This window comes from Elgaria multicarinata, chromosome 6, assembly GCF_023053635.1.
Source record: "Elgaria multicarinata webbii isolate HBS135686 ecotype San Diego chromosome 6, rElgMul1.1.pri, whole genome shotgun sequence".
NCBI lineage: Eukaryota > Metazoa > Chordata > Lepidosauria > Squamata > Anguidae > Elgaria > Elgaria multicarinata.
The window spans coordinates 83,118,103-83,139,013 of NC_086176.1; the positions used below are offsets into that span (position 1 = coordinate 83,118,103).

Sequence of the window (20,911 nt, forward strand, 5' to 3'; positions counted from 1 at the left end):
GCCCTCCCCCTTCGGTTGCAACATAGAGATAAGAAGATGGCTCAAAAGTAGTGCGACAGTCTCAGGAACAGAACGAGAGGGTAGGACACGGTGCCACCGAGATTGCGAAGCGGCTCTCCCGCGCGTCTTTCTGTTTCCGTCCCTCGGAAGTGAGGAACGCTGTGTAACTCTACATTTTCTATCTCTGTGAGGAAAGGGATCGCTATTAGTAAATAGCGCGCCGAAGGTAGTTGTGGTGGCGCGGTTTGGATGACGTAGGCTCTCGGTTCGGGAAAGCCTGTCTGCGGTGATGATGGCGGCTTCCTTGTGGAGCAACGTGACCGTGAAGTGTTGAGGAAAGGGATTCGGAGGTAAGGGCGGGCCCCTAGTTTTAGGCCGCGGGCGAAGCCGTCTTGCCCCGCACGAAGCAGAGAGATCTTCCCTTTTAGTGCAGCTCCGGCGCTTTAAGCCCTCACGCCACGGCGGCCGCATCCCGCCGGTGCTTTTTATACGCTGCCGGCGGGGCTATTTCCATCGCGGAGCCGCGTTTCCCAGGAAACCCCCAGAAGAGACCTGCTAGACCAGACCTGGAGCTTTATCTGGTCTTGCGTCTAACGGGCACTCAGGGGCTGCTGAGAAGATTGCAAGCAGAATATAAAGCAGGCGTAGGCAGCCTGGTGCCTTCCAGATGTTTTGAACTGCAACTCCCATCATCCCCAGCCAACAGGGCCAATGGTAATGGATTGTGGTAGTTATAGGCCAAAACATTTGACGGGCGCTGGGTTGCCCATTCCTGGCATAAGAGCAGCAGCTCTCTATGCTTGTTGCGTTCCTAGTTGCTGGTATTCGGGGCAATGCTGCCTCTGAACATGGAGGCTCTATTGAGCTATCCTGGCTAATAGCTGTTGACAGTCTCTAATCGCTTTCTCTATCTTGTGGCAGTGAACTTCATAACTTCTGTGTGAAGAATTACTTTGTCAGTCCTGAATCTACTGCCAATCCTTTGGTTATTAAACATGCTTACTATGGCAGCTAACATTAACCAAGAGTTCTGCATTTAGCCAATGTTGATTTGCTGTTGTTTGATCACTGATTTTTTATGTACCTCCCAGTGTAATTAGTGGTTACTTATTATTATTATTACTACTATTATTAAACATATTTAACCCACCTTTCAGGCTGTATTGCTTTCAGAAAATGGCTTACAGTATTTTGAAATACAAACATGTAACTATAATTAACACATGCAGCAGCAGCAGCAAATGATTTATATGAGAATGTTCTTTGTGCTGTGATCCTGCAGATACGTAGACAGTGCAGAATTGTTTTGAAATTAATTACTGCATTGGCATTTACATGGAAAAGTTTTTGCTTCTAGGTGAAATACTGATTTTGACTGAGGTTAGAAAGGTTTGTGTAGCTCTTTATTCTAATTTAGAAATATTGGAATTGTGTATCTGCAAAAGAAGAATAGAATACTTTTTTTAAAAAAAAAAAAGCTGAGGGTGAAATTGTGGAGATCTGCCATTTTCCATTTCACTCAAAATGAGGGAAGGTAGGTTAGCCCATAGCACTAACAAATAATATGTGAATAAGTTGTATTATCTGCAGTAAATGCTTGCATACTATCGTAGATTGATTTTGTTTTGTGTGTCCTTTTCTTTTGTTCTTTCTTTCCAAAAGCCTGGTCAGCTTTTTGTCTTTATGAAGTTTGCAACACTGGAAGATTACTCTTTGCTACTTGAAGAAATTCTATTTAAGAAATAATGGCTAATTACAAGCCTGTGATAGTCCAGTCTTTTCCAAAGCTTGGTGAGAAAGTAACGAAGGATACTTTGTACTGGAAGAATTACAAGGTAATAATACATAATTAATTGTTGGAATTGGGGCTGATATGTCTGGTTCATTTGTAAACTGTAAATGGCTTATATGACGTTTATCTTGGAGGAAAAATCCATGTGAACTTTGTATTTAACTTCTGCACTTCCCTAAGTTACTGAGGGCAATAGTTTGATGTTTTTGAAAATATATATGGTATTTTAAATTTCATTTTAATAGATGTTGTTCTACAGCATTAATATATAAAGAAATATTACAAAACCTTTTAAAAAAATAAAGGACTTTTAAACGCTCCTATTCAAATGCTTTTTAAAACAGTTTTGGCTTGCTTTGCTCTTTAAAATATTTTATTAAAAAAACTTTTAAATGAAATATGTTCTCCCATTTTTTAGGCTCCCATTCAGATAAAGGAGTTTGGTGCAGTGAATAAAATAGACTTTTCTCCAATTCCTCCATATAACTATGCTGTCACAGCCTCATCAAGGGTAAGGTTCAAAACACAATCCTGTTTTTCTTAACGATTTCTTAGCTTTTTTGCAGCCTATTCCTATCCTCCATTATATTGAGGTTTTGTTAATTTTTTTCTGCTGAAGATATCCATGTTAGTTGCAGTGAAAGTTGTTTGTACTGTAACTGCTGAAGTAATACCTAGGACTCTGTTGCCTTTGCACACAAGAGGCAATTAGAACTCTTTGTCCCTACAAAGGTCCTGTTAGGGCGAAATCTATCTATCTAGGTAGTGTTGCTATACTTTCTTTTAAGTAAATAGCTGCTATTCAGACCAGATAGGGAAAGGAAGTACTCGGTGGCAGCATTGCAGGGAAGGGAAATGGACTCGAAGGGAGTTGAGAAATGGACTCGAAGGGAGTTGGACTTGATGGCCTTATAGGCCCCTTCCAACTCTACTATTCTATGATTCTATGAAATGCTGCCTTATCCCTTTGCCCATCTAGACTCTGAAAGTCCCAGTTTTCACTGAGAGGGAACCCCAGCAGGGGCTGACTTATATCTCTCTGTGCAGGCATGATTTCTCCCCTCATAGAAACCCTGTCCTCCCCCCGCCCCCACCGTCATATATAGTAGACCTTTTCCTAGCAATAGGTGGAGTGGTCCAGGGCCAGCACTATGTCATTGGACCAAAGAGACATTTTGGTTTTTCAGTTGCTTTCTCTCGTCATTTTGTATGACAAAGTATATATTACATTTTGTTCCAGATTCACCTTTATGGTCGATATTCACAAGAGCCAATCAAAACATTCTCTCGCTTCAAAGATGTAGCCTATTGTGCTACATACCGAGATGATGGGAAGCTGCTTGTTGCTGGCAGCGAAGAAGGCAGCGTTCGCCTATTTGATATCAGTGGGAGAGCTCCGCTGAGGCAGTTCGATGGCCATACTAAGTAAGAGAGCACAGCTTTATTTAAACAGATGCATTATGGCTTCAAATAATAGCCTTACACTGAAGTATTCCCCTCAGTTGAAGTATTCCCCTCATTTGAATGTCAGAAAAGCTATTCTGAAGCAAATGGCTTCTTAGGGCATGACTACACCATGCCTTTTTCCAGGGATCGTCCCTGTGTATCCAAATGACGCACAGGGGATCCCGGGGCAGGGAGGGACGACCCCTGCATTTTCCTGGGATAACTGGTTGCCCAGTTATCCCAATTTTCACCGCGGTCCTGACACAATCCCAAGAACCGTGGCTGATATGCCATGCACTCCTGGGGCCTGAAACGGGCATGGAGTTGCATGGGGTGGCTCCATGCCCATGTGTGGGGGAGCAGCAATTTAGCCATCCCAGGGATGGCGGGGAGGGGTTTGGGTGTGTGTGATTTTTTTACCTTTGTTTTTCGGAACACATGCGGCTCCCCTTTAAAAAAAATAATATGGCGGCCACAACATCCCTCTTAATCTTCCGGGATGTCGCACGGCCATCAAGATCCTGGGGGAAGATCGCGGAAGCAGGTAAGTCCGTGATCCTCCCCCCTCCCTCCCTCTACACCCTTAAGGTGTAGACATGCCCTTAGTTGCAGTCAACAGCCCTGTTCAGAAGACACCTTAAACCACAGCTTTAACCACGGTGAATAAGGCTTTTTGCCTTATTCACTGTGGTTAAAGCCGTGGTTTAAGGTGTCTTCTGAATAGGGCCAACATGTGTTAATTTAGGCTCTAATCGTGACATTATAACTTTTAAGTTAGAAATCTACATTGTTTCCCCAACTGTTTGGGCCATTCTGCAAAGATTAATGTTTACATTTTGCAAGATCGTTAGATATACAAAAGGTATTTAAAAAGTACTTTTGTGTAACCATGATGTGAGTTGCAAGCATTGATTTACACAACATGATAACCCACCCTCAAGGCTGAGTATGGGTTGAACCATGGGCTGTTGTTGAAATGGAGTTTGTTGTGGTGCCTGAACCCAGCCACCCATAAACAACCCATGAAGAGAACCCATGGTTTGTTGTTGGGTTGTGAACTGTGGGTTGTTTGTGATTTAACAAACCATGGTTCGTTATCTTGGCTGGGTTCAGACAACACAACAACCAAATGTTAAACAAAAACCCACCGTTCAGTGATGACCCATACTCAACCCACACTCAATGTATTCATATTTTGTTCTGGAATATATATATATATATATATATATATATATATATATTGCATTTTGCACTGCATTTTCTGTCCAACTTAGCCACATGTGAGCCCCCTGTTCAATGGTTTCTTAACTGTTTTTAATTATATATGTGCACTTCAAATACATTCTGGAAATAGAACATAAATTACTGAAAAAAGTAAATAAGAGGGAAGTTCAGAACACACAAAATGGAAATACTAGAGGTCGGTGTTTTGCTTTTTGCTTTTTAAAAGAAAATAATAGTTTAGCTGTATCAGCCTCCCCCAATCTGGTGCCCTCCTGATATTGTTGGACTTCAATTCCCATAATTTGCAACCAGCATGGCGAGTGGTCTAGACTGTTAAGAATTGCATTTTGAACATGATGAGCATTTATGCTACTTTTTGAGTATATAGAGACTGAGTTCTCAGATACTTTAATAGTAGGGTCAAATGAGAAATCTTTTGTTTACAAAGATTTCAGTCCCACATGGTTCACTCTGGTACATCCACTTTTCTGTTACATGATGTTCCATTTGGCTTTCTGATGAATTCATTGCAGTATCTATATGTAGTCATCAGGCCTACAAAACTAGGCATTTATCAGGTTTGTCAGTGGTAATAATAGGAACTTTATATATAAACAAGTGTTGTGAGGGACTAATTGGAGATATTTTTGATCTTGGTTTTTAGAGCTGTACATGTTGTGAGCTTCCTATCTGATAAGTACCGAATAGTATCTGGAGCAGATGATTACACATCAAAGGTTTGGGATGTTTCATCCTCATCAGAAATAGTATCCTACAAAGAGCATACAGATTACGTAAGATGTGGCTGTGCTAGTAGACTGAATGCAGATCTTTTTGTAACAGGTTTGTAGTTCACTTCATACTTACTTGAGTCACATTGGCATCCTGAATGATACTTTCTCTTGGCAGATACTGCAGTTTTACCATAAAAGATTCATTTTTAGTACTATTCCTTGCTTTGCTTCTCTGTACCTTCCTAATGATTTTTGTGATTTGTGATGAGGTAGAACTGATTTTTTGCTTATGCTGAGTTCTTTTTCTTGCTTGTTTCTCTTCGTTTTTCTTCATTCTAAATGTTATACTTCCCAACTGGTTGTAATGCATTACAGTTGATTGTAGTGTAGCCTGCTCTGAAGTCTGCAGCCAAGGCATTATGGGGTGATAGAATTGCTCCCTCTGTGACTTCTCCTATTTCCCCTAGGCAGTGTCTGGGGAGGGACAGGGACATAGGATTGTTTGGTTTCCTGACTCCAAGCTTGTAGACCGGGCTCTGAGCTCCGAGCCAGGGAACCGTGCTCCCAGCCGCCTCCCCCTCCTTCTGGTAGGGGTGTGGAGATTATTATTATTATTGCAATTATTTCCCACCTTTTTTCCTCCAATGAGCCCAAGGTGGCATACATCCTCTCCATGTTTATCCTCACAACAACAACCCTGTGAGGTAGGTTGGGCTGAGAGTCTGGGACTGGCCCAAAGTCACCCAGTGGGTTTCCATGGCCGAGTGGGGACTAGAACCCGGATCTGCTGATTCCCAGTTCAACACCTTAGCCACTATACCACACTGGCTAACTCTCTTAGCTCACAAAGAGGATGAAGATGTGGAAAAGGAGGTGTTTCTTGAGGCGAGGAGGCAAGGAGACCGAGGTGGCTGCGTTATGCTGTTTCCTATGGCCACTTCAACCTCCTTCCCTTCCTCTCCGAGGCACTGCTGCTAGATGGGTGAAATTGCCCATCTAGCAGAAATGCAGGGCAGGCTGGAGCACAGCAGTGAAGATCAACTCCATGCTGCTCTTGTTCCTCATAGGTTTCCCATCAGCCTCCGAGTTTGGAGACTGATGGGAATCACGATAGGATTGCACCATAAATGGTTTCTCCAACTTAAAATGGTAAAATAAACTAAAACAAAATGCAAGCCTCACAGCTGTTTGTTATATTGAGTGGAATAATGAACATCCGCAGGACCCTCTGAAGCAGATTTTGACGATGTGCTGCAGGGGAGGGGGAATTGCCCCCCCCCCACACACACACATTCCCACTGACAAACTATTCCATCAGTGGGATGTTTTACTTGGATCCCAATTACTCTTGACTGAGCAGTTTAAGTTTGTTTTAGATTTGTCTCATAAGTTCTGGACTCAAGCAGCATGCTTGAGTAAAGTTACTTTCACTTTGTGATTTGGGATGGATAGGGCTTTGACTTTTAATATGTTATCTAGTTCAATGGGTATTTCATCAGTATTAGCTTCTCTTCTACACTCTGTTTTAGGTCTGAACAGATATGTTGCAGTGACATGTCATTCTTTCATCCATGTTAAAAGTCTCAAACTCTTCCTTTCTCTTGGATGCTTTCTAGGTTCTTATGATCATACTGTGAAAGTCTTTGATACAAGGACAGAAAAAAGTGTAATGACAATAGAACATGGGCAGCCGGTTGAGAGTGTTAATCTCTTTCCTTCTGGAGGCCTTCTCGTGACTGCAGGTATTTCATCTAGTGGGCAGTTTTCTTCTCCTCTCCCTTTGTCCCCCCTACTTGCAGCCATACAGCTAGTTTTTTTTAAATTTAAATCTGCCAAAACATATTTTCTTTTCCTCTTTTAGCTGATTGACACTACAGACAGTATTGGCAAAAGGGTATTGCCATAGGTTTTGCAAAATTCACAGCTGAAGGCCTGTGTTGCAGCTTCTAAGAGGCCTTCACAACTTGTGACCACCCAGGAAAAATGCAGGCCACCAGCTAAGCATGGCAGCTCACCGGGGGCCTAATAACCTGTTTTTTTTTCTGGGACTATAAAAATGGGGTGGTGGTGGTGGAGGGAGAAGAGGTCAAGCACCTGGTAGGGTGCAATGCATGGCTGGTGGACTGCAGCTGACTAAATGGGCGTCAGGTTGTGCAGGCCTTTCTCAAGACAGGTATCACTTAATTCATTGCATCCCACCCAGTCCTACAGATCAAATTGAAAAGGTTGTATGCAGTGGTAGCCATTGAAAGGCATCTCCCAGGGGAGCAGGGAGATGAGCAATTGGTGGAGATCCTCCCCCTCAATTCTGCTCCAGGATCTTCCAAGGCTCTGGAGTGGGGGGTGTGTGTGTGTGTGTGTGTGACTTCAGAAAGGACGAGGAATTGCCCCAAATGGCCTCCTCCCTGTTCCATTGGCATGACTAAGTACAGGAATACTAAGCAAAGTGGGAGGGATTTTCTACATCTTTCTGTCAAGAAGTGTGTCTGATTACCAAAGCTCCAGAGTGCCTATTCCCCATGAGCCGCCTTCATTCACAAATTGCATGAAGGTGCCATCATCACATGATTACTACAGAGCACATAGGCACTACTGGCTGTGTGCGGGCTTCATCACTTTGGATGTCTGTGCCAACGTGTGGACATCCAGGGGTGGGGCCAGAAGTGGGCCTGAGTCTGGGGTCGCAAGGGCAGCCCCACTCCATGGCAACTGCATGGTCCACCCTTCATGTATGAAAAGAAGTTACATGATCGTGTCAACTGACTTTGACTATCCCCCAGAACAACATCTATAGCTATGTTTGAGTTTGCTTCTGGAATGCCTCGCCTTGTGAAGAAATGTATGTGCAAACAAAAAGAGCCTGACCTCTCTCTTACAGGTGGTCGGTACGTGAAAGTGTGGGACATCCTTAAAGGAGGGCAGTTGCTAGTGTCCTTGAGAAATCACCATAAGACTGTCACCTGTCTGTGTCTGAGTAGCTCTGGTCAGAGATTGCTCTCTGGCTCACTAGACAGGTTTGTATTTTTGACCCTTTAGTTTTCTGGCTTTTCTAGAGGTAGCTCCATGTTGATGAGGAATTCCATTCACAGAGCTGGGTGTATTCTGCTTGTGCTTTGCAACGGCAGATTTGGGTACTGGGCCGCAGTTCCGTGGCATCCCAAGGCTGTTGCTTTGCTTCCTCTCTTTTTGCTTTTTCCAAAAAGAAAATGGTTAGGCTTGCTACTGCAGGCAATTCCCAATGAATCTGAAAGAAATGAAGCTGTAAAGCTTTCTAGAGATCAGAGGGTGGGAATTCCATACCCTACATAGGTCCTTGCCTTTCCACTTGATTTGAGGAAGTGAAATTAATTATGGAAATATATGCATGTTTTTCAGTACAATCCTGTACATGTCTTCTCAGAAGTAAGTCTCATTGAGTTTAATAGGACCCCAAGTATGTGAGTGTAGGATTGCAGCCTTGAGCAGGATTCTTAGCACAGAGTTTGGGTTAACCTTGGTGGACAATGGCTTGGATCATGACCTTGCGTTCCACAAAGGGAAAGGCTCCTTCCATTTGCAGAAGGCTTTTTGATCCAGTGGAGTATTTTTGCTGGCAGAATGGGGGAGGAGACAGGATGGGGGGAGGTTTCCTCCCACCCGGAAACCTGCTGTGTGTCCCCCCCCCCACTCAAAAAAATCTGCTTTGTAGGGTTGGTGGATCCTCTGGAACAATGTGGGAGGTAATACTAGGGACTTCACGGGGGAAACAGCGAATATTGTCCTTCCCATCATCCAGAATGGCCTGAGTAGAACTCTGCTTATGGAATGCTCCATCTGGCAGGAACAAACTCTGGATCCAAACCAATTATTTTTTTCATCGCAGAGCTCTGTTATTAAGGCAATAGGTGAGAAGATTTGTGTATCCCACTGCATTCTTGTTCATTGACTAAATAGTAGAATTCCATGCAAAAATGGAGATGCATTCTAGTTCTCAATCATTTGGCCAGCAAACGTCCTGCTCTTTCTATTAAGCTCAGGTGACTATATGAAAAGGAGGACAGGGCTCCTGTATCTTTAACAGTTGCATAGAAAAGGGAATTTCAGGAGGTATCATTTGTATATATGGAGAACCTGGTGAAATTCCCTCTTCATCACAGCAGTTAAAGCTGCAGGAGCTATACTACAGTGACCAGATTTAAAAGAGGGCAGGGCACCTGCAACTTTAACTGTTGTGATGAAGAGGGAATTTCACCAGGTTCCTCATATATACAAATGATACCTGCTGAAATTTCCTTTTCAATACAACTGTTAAAGATACAGGAGCCCTGTCCTCCTTTTCATAGGGTCACCCTAATTAAGCTGAGAACTACTCAAGTCAGCCCAACTGTTAATCCTTGCCAGGTCACTTGCATCATTTTAAAGCTCCACAACAAAATCTTGCTTCTTGTGCAATCGTGTTCTAATTTGGAAAAAGTAGTTGTACTTCCCAAAACACTGTTTTAAGTTGGACAGTGCAGGGTTGCTTGCTGATAATCGTTAATCCACAGCATATCTTAAAAGGGTAAATGTCTTCACTAACTCTTTTGGAGTCTTTGGGTCTCCTTTATAGCACTTCTTGCTTCCAAAACAAGAGACATCCTGTTAGCAGCCTGGTGCAAGTCAGTTTCTTGTAAATTACTCTACAGATCTCAACTAAGAACTCACTCTGTTGTTTTGTAGGCATGTGAAGGTTTACAGTACAACTTCCTACAAGGTTGTTCACAGCTTTAACTATGAAGCATCGATTCTCAGTCTTGCATTAGCAGTAAGTACTATAAACAAAGCTTCTGGTCAGTGTGTAGGTAACGGCTTGCCCATAAGAGACCATCACTGCTCTTAAGTTGCAAAATATTCGCTGCTGGATGCAAAAGGATTAGTTGAATGCAAATCTGGTTGAAACGAATGGCCCTTGCGCAGGTGCAATGCTCACTGGATGTGGCCCGTTTCATTTGTCTGGCTTGGCAGCTAGTTGCAGAGATGCTCGTGATGTGTTTACTTTAGACTGCCTCTGTTTGAGGCCCCACTGTTTGGGTGGTTCAGTCTGCCATAGCAAAATTCAGCTTAGCCGCACCCCCACATAATGCATTGATGTCAGATCATATGGGGCAGTGGTGAGGAACCTCATGTCCAGGGTCCCACTCTGGTTCTCCTGGGGAACCAGATGGTCACACCCCTTGTCCCCCAACCACCAATTATTTGGTGACTTTTGTGCATTTCCCCCTATGCTAAAAGGTTGAAATGTCTCTTCTAAGGCTATAGCTACTGGCAGTAAGAGCTTTAAGGTATGCGGGGTGGGTGGGTTGTTTTGGTTTTTTGACCCGTTTGCCTTGGCCCTTGGCCCTGCCCACCACTGAGGGCTTCTCTGAAATTCTATGTGGCCCCTCAGGCTGAAAGAGGTTCTCCACCCCTAAGGGCCTGGCTTTAAAGGCGGGTTGTGGAACCTTCTTTAGCCTGAGGGCTAAGTGGCAAAATGGGAAAGGCCTGGGTGTGGGGTGTGGCTGAAGCAGGAGTGGGTGGGGCCAAATGTAATTATTGCCATTTAAAGCCGATTCAGAAGCAAACAGGACCGGATCACTCAGCAGCACTTTCAAACAGAATCCCAAATACCAACCCTTTGCGTGTCTGCTCACACATAATCAGGTCTCCTGCTTGCAAAATGCACATGTGCAGCTGCCTGATTCTTTGCAGGATATTTAAAGGTTAATTGCCTTTAAATCCCCCATCAGAGATAACAGCGAAAGAAGCTTGCAGGCCAAGTGGGGAGTCCCCAGGGGCTGCACCTGGCCAGGTGGTGCAGGGTCCTGGTCCTTGCTTTAAAGTCTCTTAACCAGGAGCTACTTTAAATACCTTGGTCCTTGCAACACAGGCATGTAAGGAGCAAGTGGGTGTTTTTTTTTAAAAGGGCTCCATTAAGAACATGTTGTCTCATGTATTCTTTAATTGGGCTCTTTTTTTGTATCAGAGGGCCAAATGATTACAATGGAGTTGACTGCATTTTAGAGGTTGATAGCTGAAGTTACCTTGAGTCACTTTAATTGTAAATAGGTGTGTGACTCATTGAACTTAGCAAGCTAAAGGCTGTTAACTGTGATGCTGATCACCTAGTTCTTTCAAGCATTGTACAGCATGATCCTAGATACACTAACTTGGCAGTAAGCCCCATTGAACACAATAGGACTTCCAAATAAACATGCATAAGATTGCACTATTAAGCTAGAAAAACCGGTTGGGCTTAACTTCACTAGGCCAGGTAACTTGGGGCAAATTATAATTTCTTCCCGTTTGGGATTGTTTAGGATCCAAGTCATTTTATGGGTGTCCTCTGCTCAGAAGTGAATGTTCAAAGCACATTTTCTCCATGCAGCACTTCAAAACTAAAAAAGGATTTTGGGGAATAAATCTCTGAGTTAGAGTTCTCAATTAAGCAAACATGTTTCTTCTCCTTTTTAGCCTGAAGATGAAACCCTGGTTGTAGGCATGACAAATGGAATACTGAACGTGAAACATCGGAAGAACGAAGGAGGAAAAGCACCTTTTCATAGGAGGAGAAGGCCCGCGTTTAGGACCTTCGTGAAAGGAAGGAACTACATGCCAAAGCAGGTATGGAGGGAAGGCTGCACCGAGCGGGTCCTCTTTTCTGCTAGCAAAGGGCCATGTTTAATATTTGAGTAACAAGGATTTAAGGGGAAATTAGTTGGGCTGCAACTTCTAATTGATCAGTTAGAGCAGCCTGGCCGTGTTGCCTGGGGATGATGGGAGTGACAGGCAAACACATCTGGCGGGCACAGAGTTGCTGAATGCTGAGCTAGTCATTAATTAAAAATGCTTGATCCATTACAAAGGTGCTCCTGGTTAACAGACTAGCAGAATTTAAAATATTTACAAAAGCCTTGCATGGCAGCCTCTTCCTTTCTCACACAGGAAGTGGTGCCTCTTCCAAGATGGTGCTTGTTGGTACGCACACTCACACCATCCAAAAATGGAGCAAATTTGTTTTCATCCCCAATGATTGAACGTGAGAAGAGCAGTGCCAAGTCAGACCAAAGGGCTTGTTCCCATGATGGCCAATCAGATGCCTTCAACCAGGACACAAGTGCAACTGTACCCTCCTGCCCATGTTCCCCAGCAACTGGTATTCAGAGGCATGTTGCCTCTAATCCTGGCATAAGCATATAGCCATTGTGACTAGTAGCCATTTCTTTCCATGAAATGGTCTAAACCCTTTTTAAAGCCATCCAGGTTGGTGGCCATCGCTACATCTTGTAGTGAATTCCATAGTTTAACTATGTGTTGTGTGAAGAAGTATTTCCTTTTATCTGTTCTGAATCTCCCGCAATATAGCTTCGTGGAATGGCCCAACGTTTTAGTACTATGGGGAAATGAAGCAGTACTTTTCCCTATGCACAATTTTATACACCTCAATCATGCCCCTTTACTCAGCCTTTTTCTTAGTTAAATCCCCCAAAATGTTGTAACCTGTTCTCATAGGGGAGTTTCTCCTTCTCCCTTGATCGTTTTGGTTGCACCTTTTCTGCACCTCTTCCAGCTCTACAATATTCATTTTGAAGTGTAGTGAGCAGAACTGAACACAGTATTCCAAGTGGGATCACACCAGAAATTTGTTTAAAGGTGTTAGGATAGTGGTACTTTTCTTTGATTCCTTTCTTAACGATCCTCATCATGGAATTTGCCTCATTCACAGCTGCCACACCCTGGATCAACATTTTCATCCAGCTGCCCTCATAACTCTATTATTGCTTTATTTGTATGCAAATACAATCTGTTGAAAGCCATATGATTAATTGATTTGCAGTTCAATCTTAAACATATCTATTCAGAATAAAGTCCATCAAGTTTGGTAGTACTTCCAGTGCAATCCTAGGCACGTCCACTCAGAAGAAAGACTCATGGAGTTAATTGGGACTTAGGCCATAGCTAGACCTAAGGTTTATCCCTGGATCATCCAGGGGTCAAACCTGTTCATCTAGGTGACACACAGGGGATCCAGTGCTCAGGCAGGGGTGAACCCTGGATGATCCCAGGATAAACCTTAGGTCTAGCTATGGCCTTAGTCCCATATAAATGTGTATAGGACTTCAACCTTATTCCCTTGTTAAACAGTTTAAAATTACAGCCTAAGTTTTCTTTAATCAAGTGTTAGCTTCTAGCAATGAACTACTTTTTTTTCTTTGTGTAGTATTAGGTGGATGGAGATCCTTGACGTGAACAGCATATATCTGGCTATAGACTTCTATTGTAGCTTTTACCTTGGACTGTCTCTCTCCCCTCTCCCCCATTTTTTTAAAGGAGGATTTCTTTGTCAGTAAGCCTGTAAGAAATCATCTGAAGAAATATGACATTCTCCTGAGAAGTTTCGAGGTTTCCAAGGCCCTGGATGCAGTTCTTCAGGTAAGGTGGTCACCTTCTGGTTTATATTCTGCTGAACTATAAAACTCTCTTAGTGAATCTGCTGCAGTCTGATCCATAACATGGGGGTGTACTGTTCTTCATCTTGTGCAGTGCAGCTACTTTCACTAATAGTGGGAAAGACGATTAAAAATCTATGAAATCATTGTTGGGGGAAACATCTGTCCCCATCCTGTGACTTCTGAGGGCTTATAGGTTATATTGGCAGCTGTTTTATGTTTTTTGGAGAATTTCTATCCTGCTTTTCATTTTAATAATCCCAAAGCAGTTTATAAGACTGCTGAGCTCTACTGAGTCAGACCAAAGGTTTTGTCTAGCTCAGTATTGCCTACACCAGCCTGCCCCAGCTTGGCACCCTCCAGGTGTGCTTGAGCGTCAACGTCACTCATTCCCAGCCAGCACAGCCAATGGCCATGCTGGCTGGGGGTTTCTGGGAGTTGCAGTCCAACACATCCAGAAGGCACCAGGTGGGACAGGCTGGTTTGCACTGAGTGGCAGGGTTTTTCTAGGGATTCAGACATGACTCTTTCCCAGCCCTACCTGGACATGCCAGGGATTGAACCTGGAACCTTTTCCTTGCAAAGCATGGGTCCTACCAGCAAACTGCAGCCCATCTATAATTGTGCTGTTTCATACCTGCATATGTGTATTTTAAAGAACAATGGAGCTAAAAGTACACTCCATCTGCCTTTTCATATGTGACGAGCCATGCTTCTGTTTTGTATATTTCTCCCTGGATGAAAGCAAAATACCTTGTAGCTATTGTTTCAGGAGTAACAGTAGGGTAAAATGTTCTTCCCAGATCCAGCTCAGATCTACCTAATCTCCTGCCACCCTTGGGTTTGGAGGCAGTTAGCAGAAAGAACAGCTTATTTTGGTTGGAAGTAGAGGTCAAAGTTATAGCTCAGCCTTCCTCAACCTGGTGCTTTCCAGATGTTTTGGACTTCAGCCCCAGCCAGCATGGCCAATGGTCAGGAATGGTTGGAGTCATGGTCCAGAACATCTGGAGGGCACCAGGTTAGGGGAAGGCTGTTTGAGGGTGCTTCACTTGACAACCCATGAGCATCTCATTAGGCTTAAGACCTCTAAAAACTGAATGGCCCAGGCCCAGGAACTGGGAACTAAGAGCACAGCAAGCTACCCCATAAAATGGCTGTTAGATTCTAAATGGTCGGCTTCTTTGCAGATCAGGAGGAAGTTTTAATTGCTTAAATGCGTGTGCTCATCTTGCTGCAAAGTGTGCTACTGGATGCTTTGTGCCTCTAGGCTCCTGTACGGAAGAACCCACCCGAAGTTACAGTTGCTGTCATGCAGGAATTAAACCGCAGAGGAACATTGAAAAATGCACTTGCCGGGCGAGATGAGAAACAGCTCAGCGTCCTCCTTTCTTTCTTGATAAGGTAATTGCCAGGGCTGTGTACTCTGGGCCCCAGATGTTGTCATATGCATCTGAAGAAATTGCACAAGGCAGTCTACCTTTAGTTAGTTTTGAACTTTTTGACAGGTTTGGGGATGTCAAAGGGGAATAGAGAAAGGCCAGGCTGTGAAAGTTGTGATTTGGTGGAAGTACTACTTCTGCTTACACATCTGCATGAGAAGCTTACATGCTGCCAGTTCACATTGACGCACAAAATTCAGCTCCCTTCCTCCTGCTTCTTAGCGCTCATTGCTGGGTCATAACACTACAGTGACAGCCACAACGGGCGGAATTCTCCTGCTTGGAACTAGATTCTAGACCAAGGATGAGGAACCTCCAGCCCACAACCCCACCCAGCCTTCACCTCCTGGAGGCTAGCAAGGAGAGGAATCCATCCTGTATCAGTGATAATGGCATGGACGCAGCGATTCCCTTTAGCGTGCTGTTCGCTGTCCCAATTGGGAGGAAGAGTGGTACAGCATGGGCTTCACCTGCCTTGCATCCTCCCCAATGGGGGAAGGTGCAGGGCAGGCCAAGCCTCCCTGACCGAGACGCTGGGTGGAGGAGTGCTGAACCCCACTCTTGATGCCCTGCCCCCCCTCACATCTGGCTCATGGAGGGGTTGGTGAGAGGGGATTCAGGCCCTGACCCAAAATAAGTTTCCCACTGTGATGTAACAGACCCTTACACTAGGCCCGTCGCATATACCCTTCTCAGGCCCAGCACCACCACTTGAAAACCTGAGGGAGGGTTAATTAAGACCTTTCCCCTAGCTGTGAGGGAAACAGGTTTAATATAGGATCTGCTCTAAATACACTGTGGGTATTGTCTGGTGTGGGTGTTTAGCAACTGTAAGGCAGGTAAATAATGCCAAGCTGACACATGGTATTTGGTAGCTAACAAAATAATAATATGTTTATTGTTATTTAAAAGCTTTAAATAAAAATATAATACTTTCAATCCTGCCTAATCTAAACTCTCCACATTCCAACGACCTCACTTCTTTACACCAATCCTAAATCGCTAGAATCCAAACTCTTCTACTCTACAAATAAACAACTCCCCCACAAACTCGCAACATACCCTTATATACTCCTCTTTCCCCTATCTGTTACATCATTAACCACACCCACTCAGTTCTAACATTCCCTACTTACCAGACACACTAATCCAGACATATACAATACAATCAGTTGTGGGGTAATGCCACGCCCACCCCTGCTCTAGTCCTAACAACTTGATGTCCTTTGGGCTCCTTGTATCTCCACGCTTCCTTTGCCTGCCTGCTGGCCTTCTTCCTGCCAGTGGTATACAGCTTGAGCTCTATTTTCCAGCTTTGACTCAATCCTTCTTTCTTCAACTCAGTGTATCCAGCAGTCTCCATGGGTTGGTCTAGGGTTATCTGAGGGTGATTTAACCCTCCAATGCCTGGGTTTGCACAGTACCCCTTCCCCCCGACTACAGCATGCTCCTGCTGCAGCTTGCGTATTCAAAATGGCACCTGGCACATACCTCAGAGCCCTGCGGGTGGATTAACCCACTGCAGTTTAGCGTGATGTGCGAACTATTGTTCAGGCACAGCCTATTTTTGTACTGCAGCCGCTCATGTCTCCTGACCAGTCTTTAGCCCTCCTCACCTCCCTGCTCCCTCCATGGCACACAACCTATCCTGACCTTAGCTGCTGTGGAGAGCTTCAGAGCGTCCTCCGGTTAGCCCAGTCGTGCTTCAGATCCCTGCCTTCTCTGCCCTTTCCATTCTACAGCCTCGTTCTCCAGGCATGCTTTTAGACGTGTGTGTCAGTCTGTCATTCTACTTGGCACCCTTGGTTCAGCCTTGTTGCCTGGAGCTCCCTGTCCCTGAGCTTCTCTCCATCCTGAGCCTCGGCCGGCCCCTAGGTGAGGTTCTAATCCAAACCAAACTGACCCTTCCCCTTTCCTTACAGGAATCTGCAGTAAGTGCAGTACACTGTAGATATTGACCCAAACTTGCCCAACTCTTCGGTTGCGTTCTTGACTTTTTAATGTGAGCACTGATCTTTTTCCTGTCACTGTGTTGCAAGAGAGGAAGTGGGGAGCAGTGAGAACAGCCAAGGCCATTCTTTCCTCCTTCACTGACTCGTTTGTTCTGTGCGCAGTCCTGCACATGTCCAGGTGGTGGATCTTGGCATCTGTTCTTATTCTTAAACCTGCCTGCTTGCTGACTTCTTGGAACTCTTTGCTTAAAAGTTGTGGCTCTCTTCTCCTTTTTCCATTTCATGTGTCAGCTGCAGTTTCAGGATTCTCTGCTTTCAAATTTCTTATACTTGCTGCAGCTCCTCCATATATTTGAACGTAATATAGACACAAGTGCAGTATAGTCTTAATTCTTCTAAATACCTGTTATGTAGTATGTACCCTTATGTCTTGAATGCAGTTAAATATGGTAACTTCATTTTCTTCTTCTTCATGGAAATTAGGAGGGGAAAGAACATTTAGTTTACGAAGTTGGAGAATGTTAGTTTGTTTTTTTGTAGCCAGTTTTTTCTGTCTCGCATCACTCCAATTTCCTTGGCTTGTTTCTTCATGTGATAGAGAACAGAGTCTCCAGTGTCGTCCTCCTGTAAGTCAAACAAGTGAATGTTTCTGGATTTGGGGTATGAAGGCTAACAGGCGATTAACTTAATTTGCAGGCATGTAACTGACACAAGATTTGCTCCTGTGCTGATAAATGTTGCGGAAATGATTATAGGTAAGTACTAACAGCAGTAATGAAATTGATTTACACCCAGGAGCCCACTCTTTTATGTTTGTGCTCCGCATAAAGAAGGATGGAATCCAAAACTTTTAAGACAGAACACTCCTATTTGCATTAGTTGTCTTTTACTATGCCTTATGGCCTTCGCATTGCCTACAATTTGAAACATTGCAAGGCTTGCTGCCCTACCTAACATAGCCAGTCTGTTTGAAGGGGATGGTTTGAAGTGTTTGGATAATGCTGCAAGCTGCGGCTCATCTAAAATGGAGCCAGAAGCTTCCAAACGCCTTGTGGCTGTGCCATGAAGGGTAGGGGTGGGGGCGGGCAGTCTGAGGGTCACTGTGGCTCAGCCTCGTAACACTAAACTGTGGTTTAGTGTTTCATTCACACCAGCCCAGTATCTTGTCAACCTTGCAACAATCCTGTAGGTTGGTTCATTGTTACCTTGCAGATTGGAGGGGAGGAGAGATGAGAGATGAGATTGTGAACCGGCCAGAGAGCTTCGGCTATTGGGCGGTATAAAAACGTAATAAATAAATAAATGAGCCTAAGGGTGTGGCTTCCCTAAGGCCACCAAATGAGTTCCTGGCAGAGGGGCCACTTGAAGCAGAGACTTCCTGATTCATAGTTCAATCTGTCCTTTGCCCCAGGCTGCACCATGTCACATGATTTACTTCACCTAACGGTAGATGCTGGCTTACAAAACATCATGCTCTTTCAATTCAATGATGTCAGTTAGTCTTTAAGAGCATGATCCTAACCCCCATATCCACTGGCTGGGGGTGTTTTAGGAGGGTGCAGAGGTGCCCCCTCCCCTTGCCAAGGGAGAGGAGCTCTGCTACTGGGGCGGGGAAATCCACCCCACAGGCTGCAGTTAACACCAGTAGGAAAGGTCCATAGGCATAATCTCCTTGCCTGCCCTAGGCTTCCAAACGGGGCCTTTTGGATGTGTATTGGGGTGGTTTTGTATTCCAAACACCTCTATTCCTTCCTCAGGCTGATGAAGGTATTATCCGTCCCATTGATTTCAATGGGAGAGGAGGGAAAGGGATTTTCTTGGAAAAAAGCTGGTGAAAACCCATGCCCCCGACATCCAGCCCTGGCCATGTGTGTGTGTCCCAATGCTGCAGTAGTTCTGCAGCATAACTCCCATTCCTGCCCCACGTAAGCTTGCTCTGTAAAATATTCAATTTGAAACTGATTGTATGGTTGTATGTTAAACCCCATTAACTGCAGAAGTTCTGTTAACTTGCATCCTTTCCTTGCCAGATATCTACATGCCTGTGATTGGACAATCCTCAGTTATTGATAAGCAATTTCTGAAGCTCCAAAGCCTCATAGAAAAAGAGATTGATTACCAAGAGGAATTGCTAGAAGTCTTGGGGATGATGGATGCACTGTTTGCTACTATGGCAAGAAAAAAGCCCACTGCTTTCGATGAGAACAGAAGTGATGGTTTGTAGAAAGCACTGGAACAATTTCCAGTATTGAACAATTTCACTAGAGAATTCACTTCATTTGACTCTTTTCATCAAATATTTTCGAAAAGTATTGCTTTGGAACTGGAAAAAAAACCCCAAGACATCTTTTTGAAGGGTCCGAACTACTGGTGACTTGAGAGCAAAGACCCCTCCAGGAAACGTATTTCAATCAGAGTTGTTTTATTATTAAAAAGCTATTTAACTGTTAAAAAATATTTCTGCCACTATTGTATAAAGTTGGACTTTATTTATACAAATCCACTGAGCTCTCGGTTTTTAGAGTCACACAAAGATAATTCAAATTGCTTCATCTTTTTCTCCGCTTTTTCTTGAAGAGCCATTTATTTGCTACTCAGACAGAAATAAATATGGCACAATTTCAACAAATTGTGATCACATTGATTTCTATTTCATATCTCTCATATTAATTTACTTACAGTATTTATATACTGTTTCACATCTGAACAGATTCCAGACTGCTGAACAATAAAAGATAAAATGATTAAAAGATAAAAGAAATAAAATTCCAAATTAAAGATTGTTATTTAAAAAAACAGAGTACTGATGAAAACTATGGCTGGAATAAAGATGCTTTCAGGAGGTACTGGGGAAAAATCAGTGTTGGTTCCTGCCTGACCTCCAGAAGTAAGGAGTTTCATAGAAAGGGGGCTACCACACTGAAGTCTCTACTTTCATATGAAAGAACAGACTGTATAGTAATTTGTTTAACTCTGAACTTTTCAACAAAATCCTTGCTGTACAAACAAGATTTAGTTTTCATATTTAATGGCATCTAAGTGTGCTTATGCTGAATATATTTCCCTGTTGAAAGTAACTTTAAATCCCAAGGCAAAGCATTTAACATCAACATGGACTTGGGTGACATTCTTTCTTATCCCAGCTGATTAAAATAAATGTTGAGAGACTTGGCTAAACACATAGTTGGCTGATGTCTTTCTCCTGCTGCCCCTCGTCACATGGTACGAATAGGAACAGTGTGTCAGCCAAAGACCATGATTATTCAGAAATCTCTAATCCAAGTGACAAGTCAGTCTTGTACAATGTTGTCAGGATTGCCCAAGGGCTGATTAATGTGTTTCTCATTGCCAAGTGAGTGAGAAGTTTAAACTTGGGCTGTACTATGATATTGTGCTTCAGATTGGTGGGGTGGGGCTGGAGGAACGTGTGTCTCTTAAAAGATGGAAAGACTGTTAAAGTGTAGACTTACAGTGTACAATAGCAGCTTGAGCAAGGTGTTATTCAATATGCTCTGTATATATAAAGATCTTCAGTATATAAAAGGCATGTTTGCTTTTAATACTATATAATACATAAAGATAGAACTATTGGCTAAAAGGAATGAGTACCTAGGGAACGTGCTAGGTAGTAGCTTCCTTTTTGCTAGGTTGAAGTGCTAGCAGTTCTTCTGTTCCATCTGTGTAGCACTGGCCAAGTTAGAACAGTTACTTCACTTTACCAAACTATGAATAAGCCTGTCTATCTCCTGTATTTTCTGCTGTAACTCTCTTCTTTCAGTGCAGATGGAAAAGAAATGCAGTCTCTATTCCTGAGCTGATTGCTTATGTGAATGTTACCAGAGTAGGTTCCATTCTGTCCCTTTGCATGTTGCCATAGTTC

General features: G+C 43.6%; 1 protein-coding gene across 1 annotated transcript; it reads left to right on the top strand.

Annotated features, from left to right (window-relative positions):
• Positions 1-261: 261 nt before the first annotated feature.
• Positions 262-20,435, top strand: UTP15 (UTP15 small subunit processome component). Its single transcript, XM_063128639.1, has 13 exons — positions 262-350; positions 1,663-1,835; positions 2,211-2,303; positions 3,033-3,217; positions 5,127-5,305; positions 6,813-6,938; positions 8,075-8,210; positions 9,895-9,979; positions 11,665-11,814; positions 13,522-13,623; positions 14,908-15,041; positions 17,728-17,786; positions 19,062-20,435. Exons 2-13 carry the CDS (start codon positions 1,746-1,748, stop codon positions 19,253-19,255), a joined length of 1,533 nt encoding a protein of 510 aa, XP_062984709.1. The 5' UTR covers positions 262-350; positions 1,663-1,745; the 3' UTR covers positions 19,256-20,435.
• The last annotated feature ends 476 nt before the right edge of the window (positions 20,436-20,911 follow it).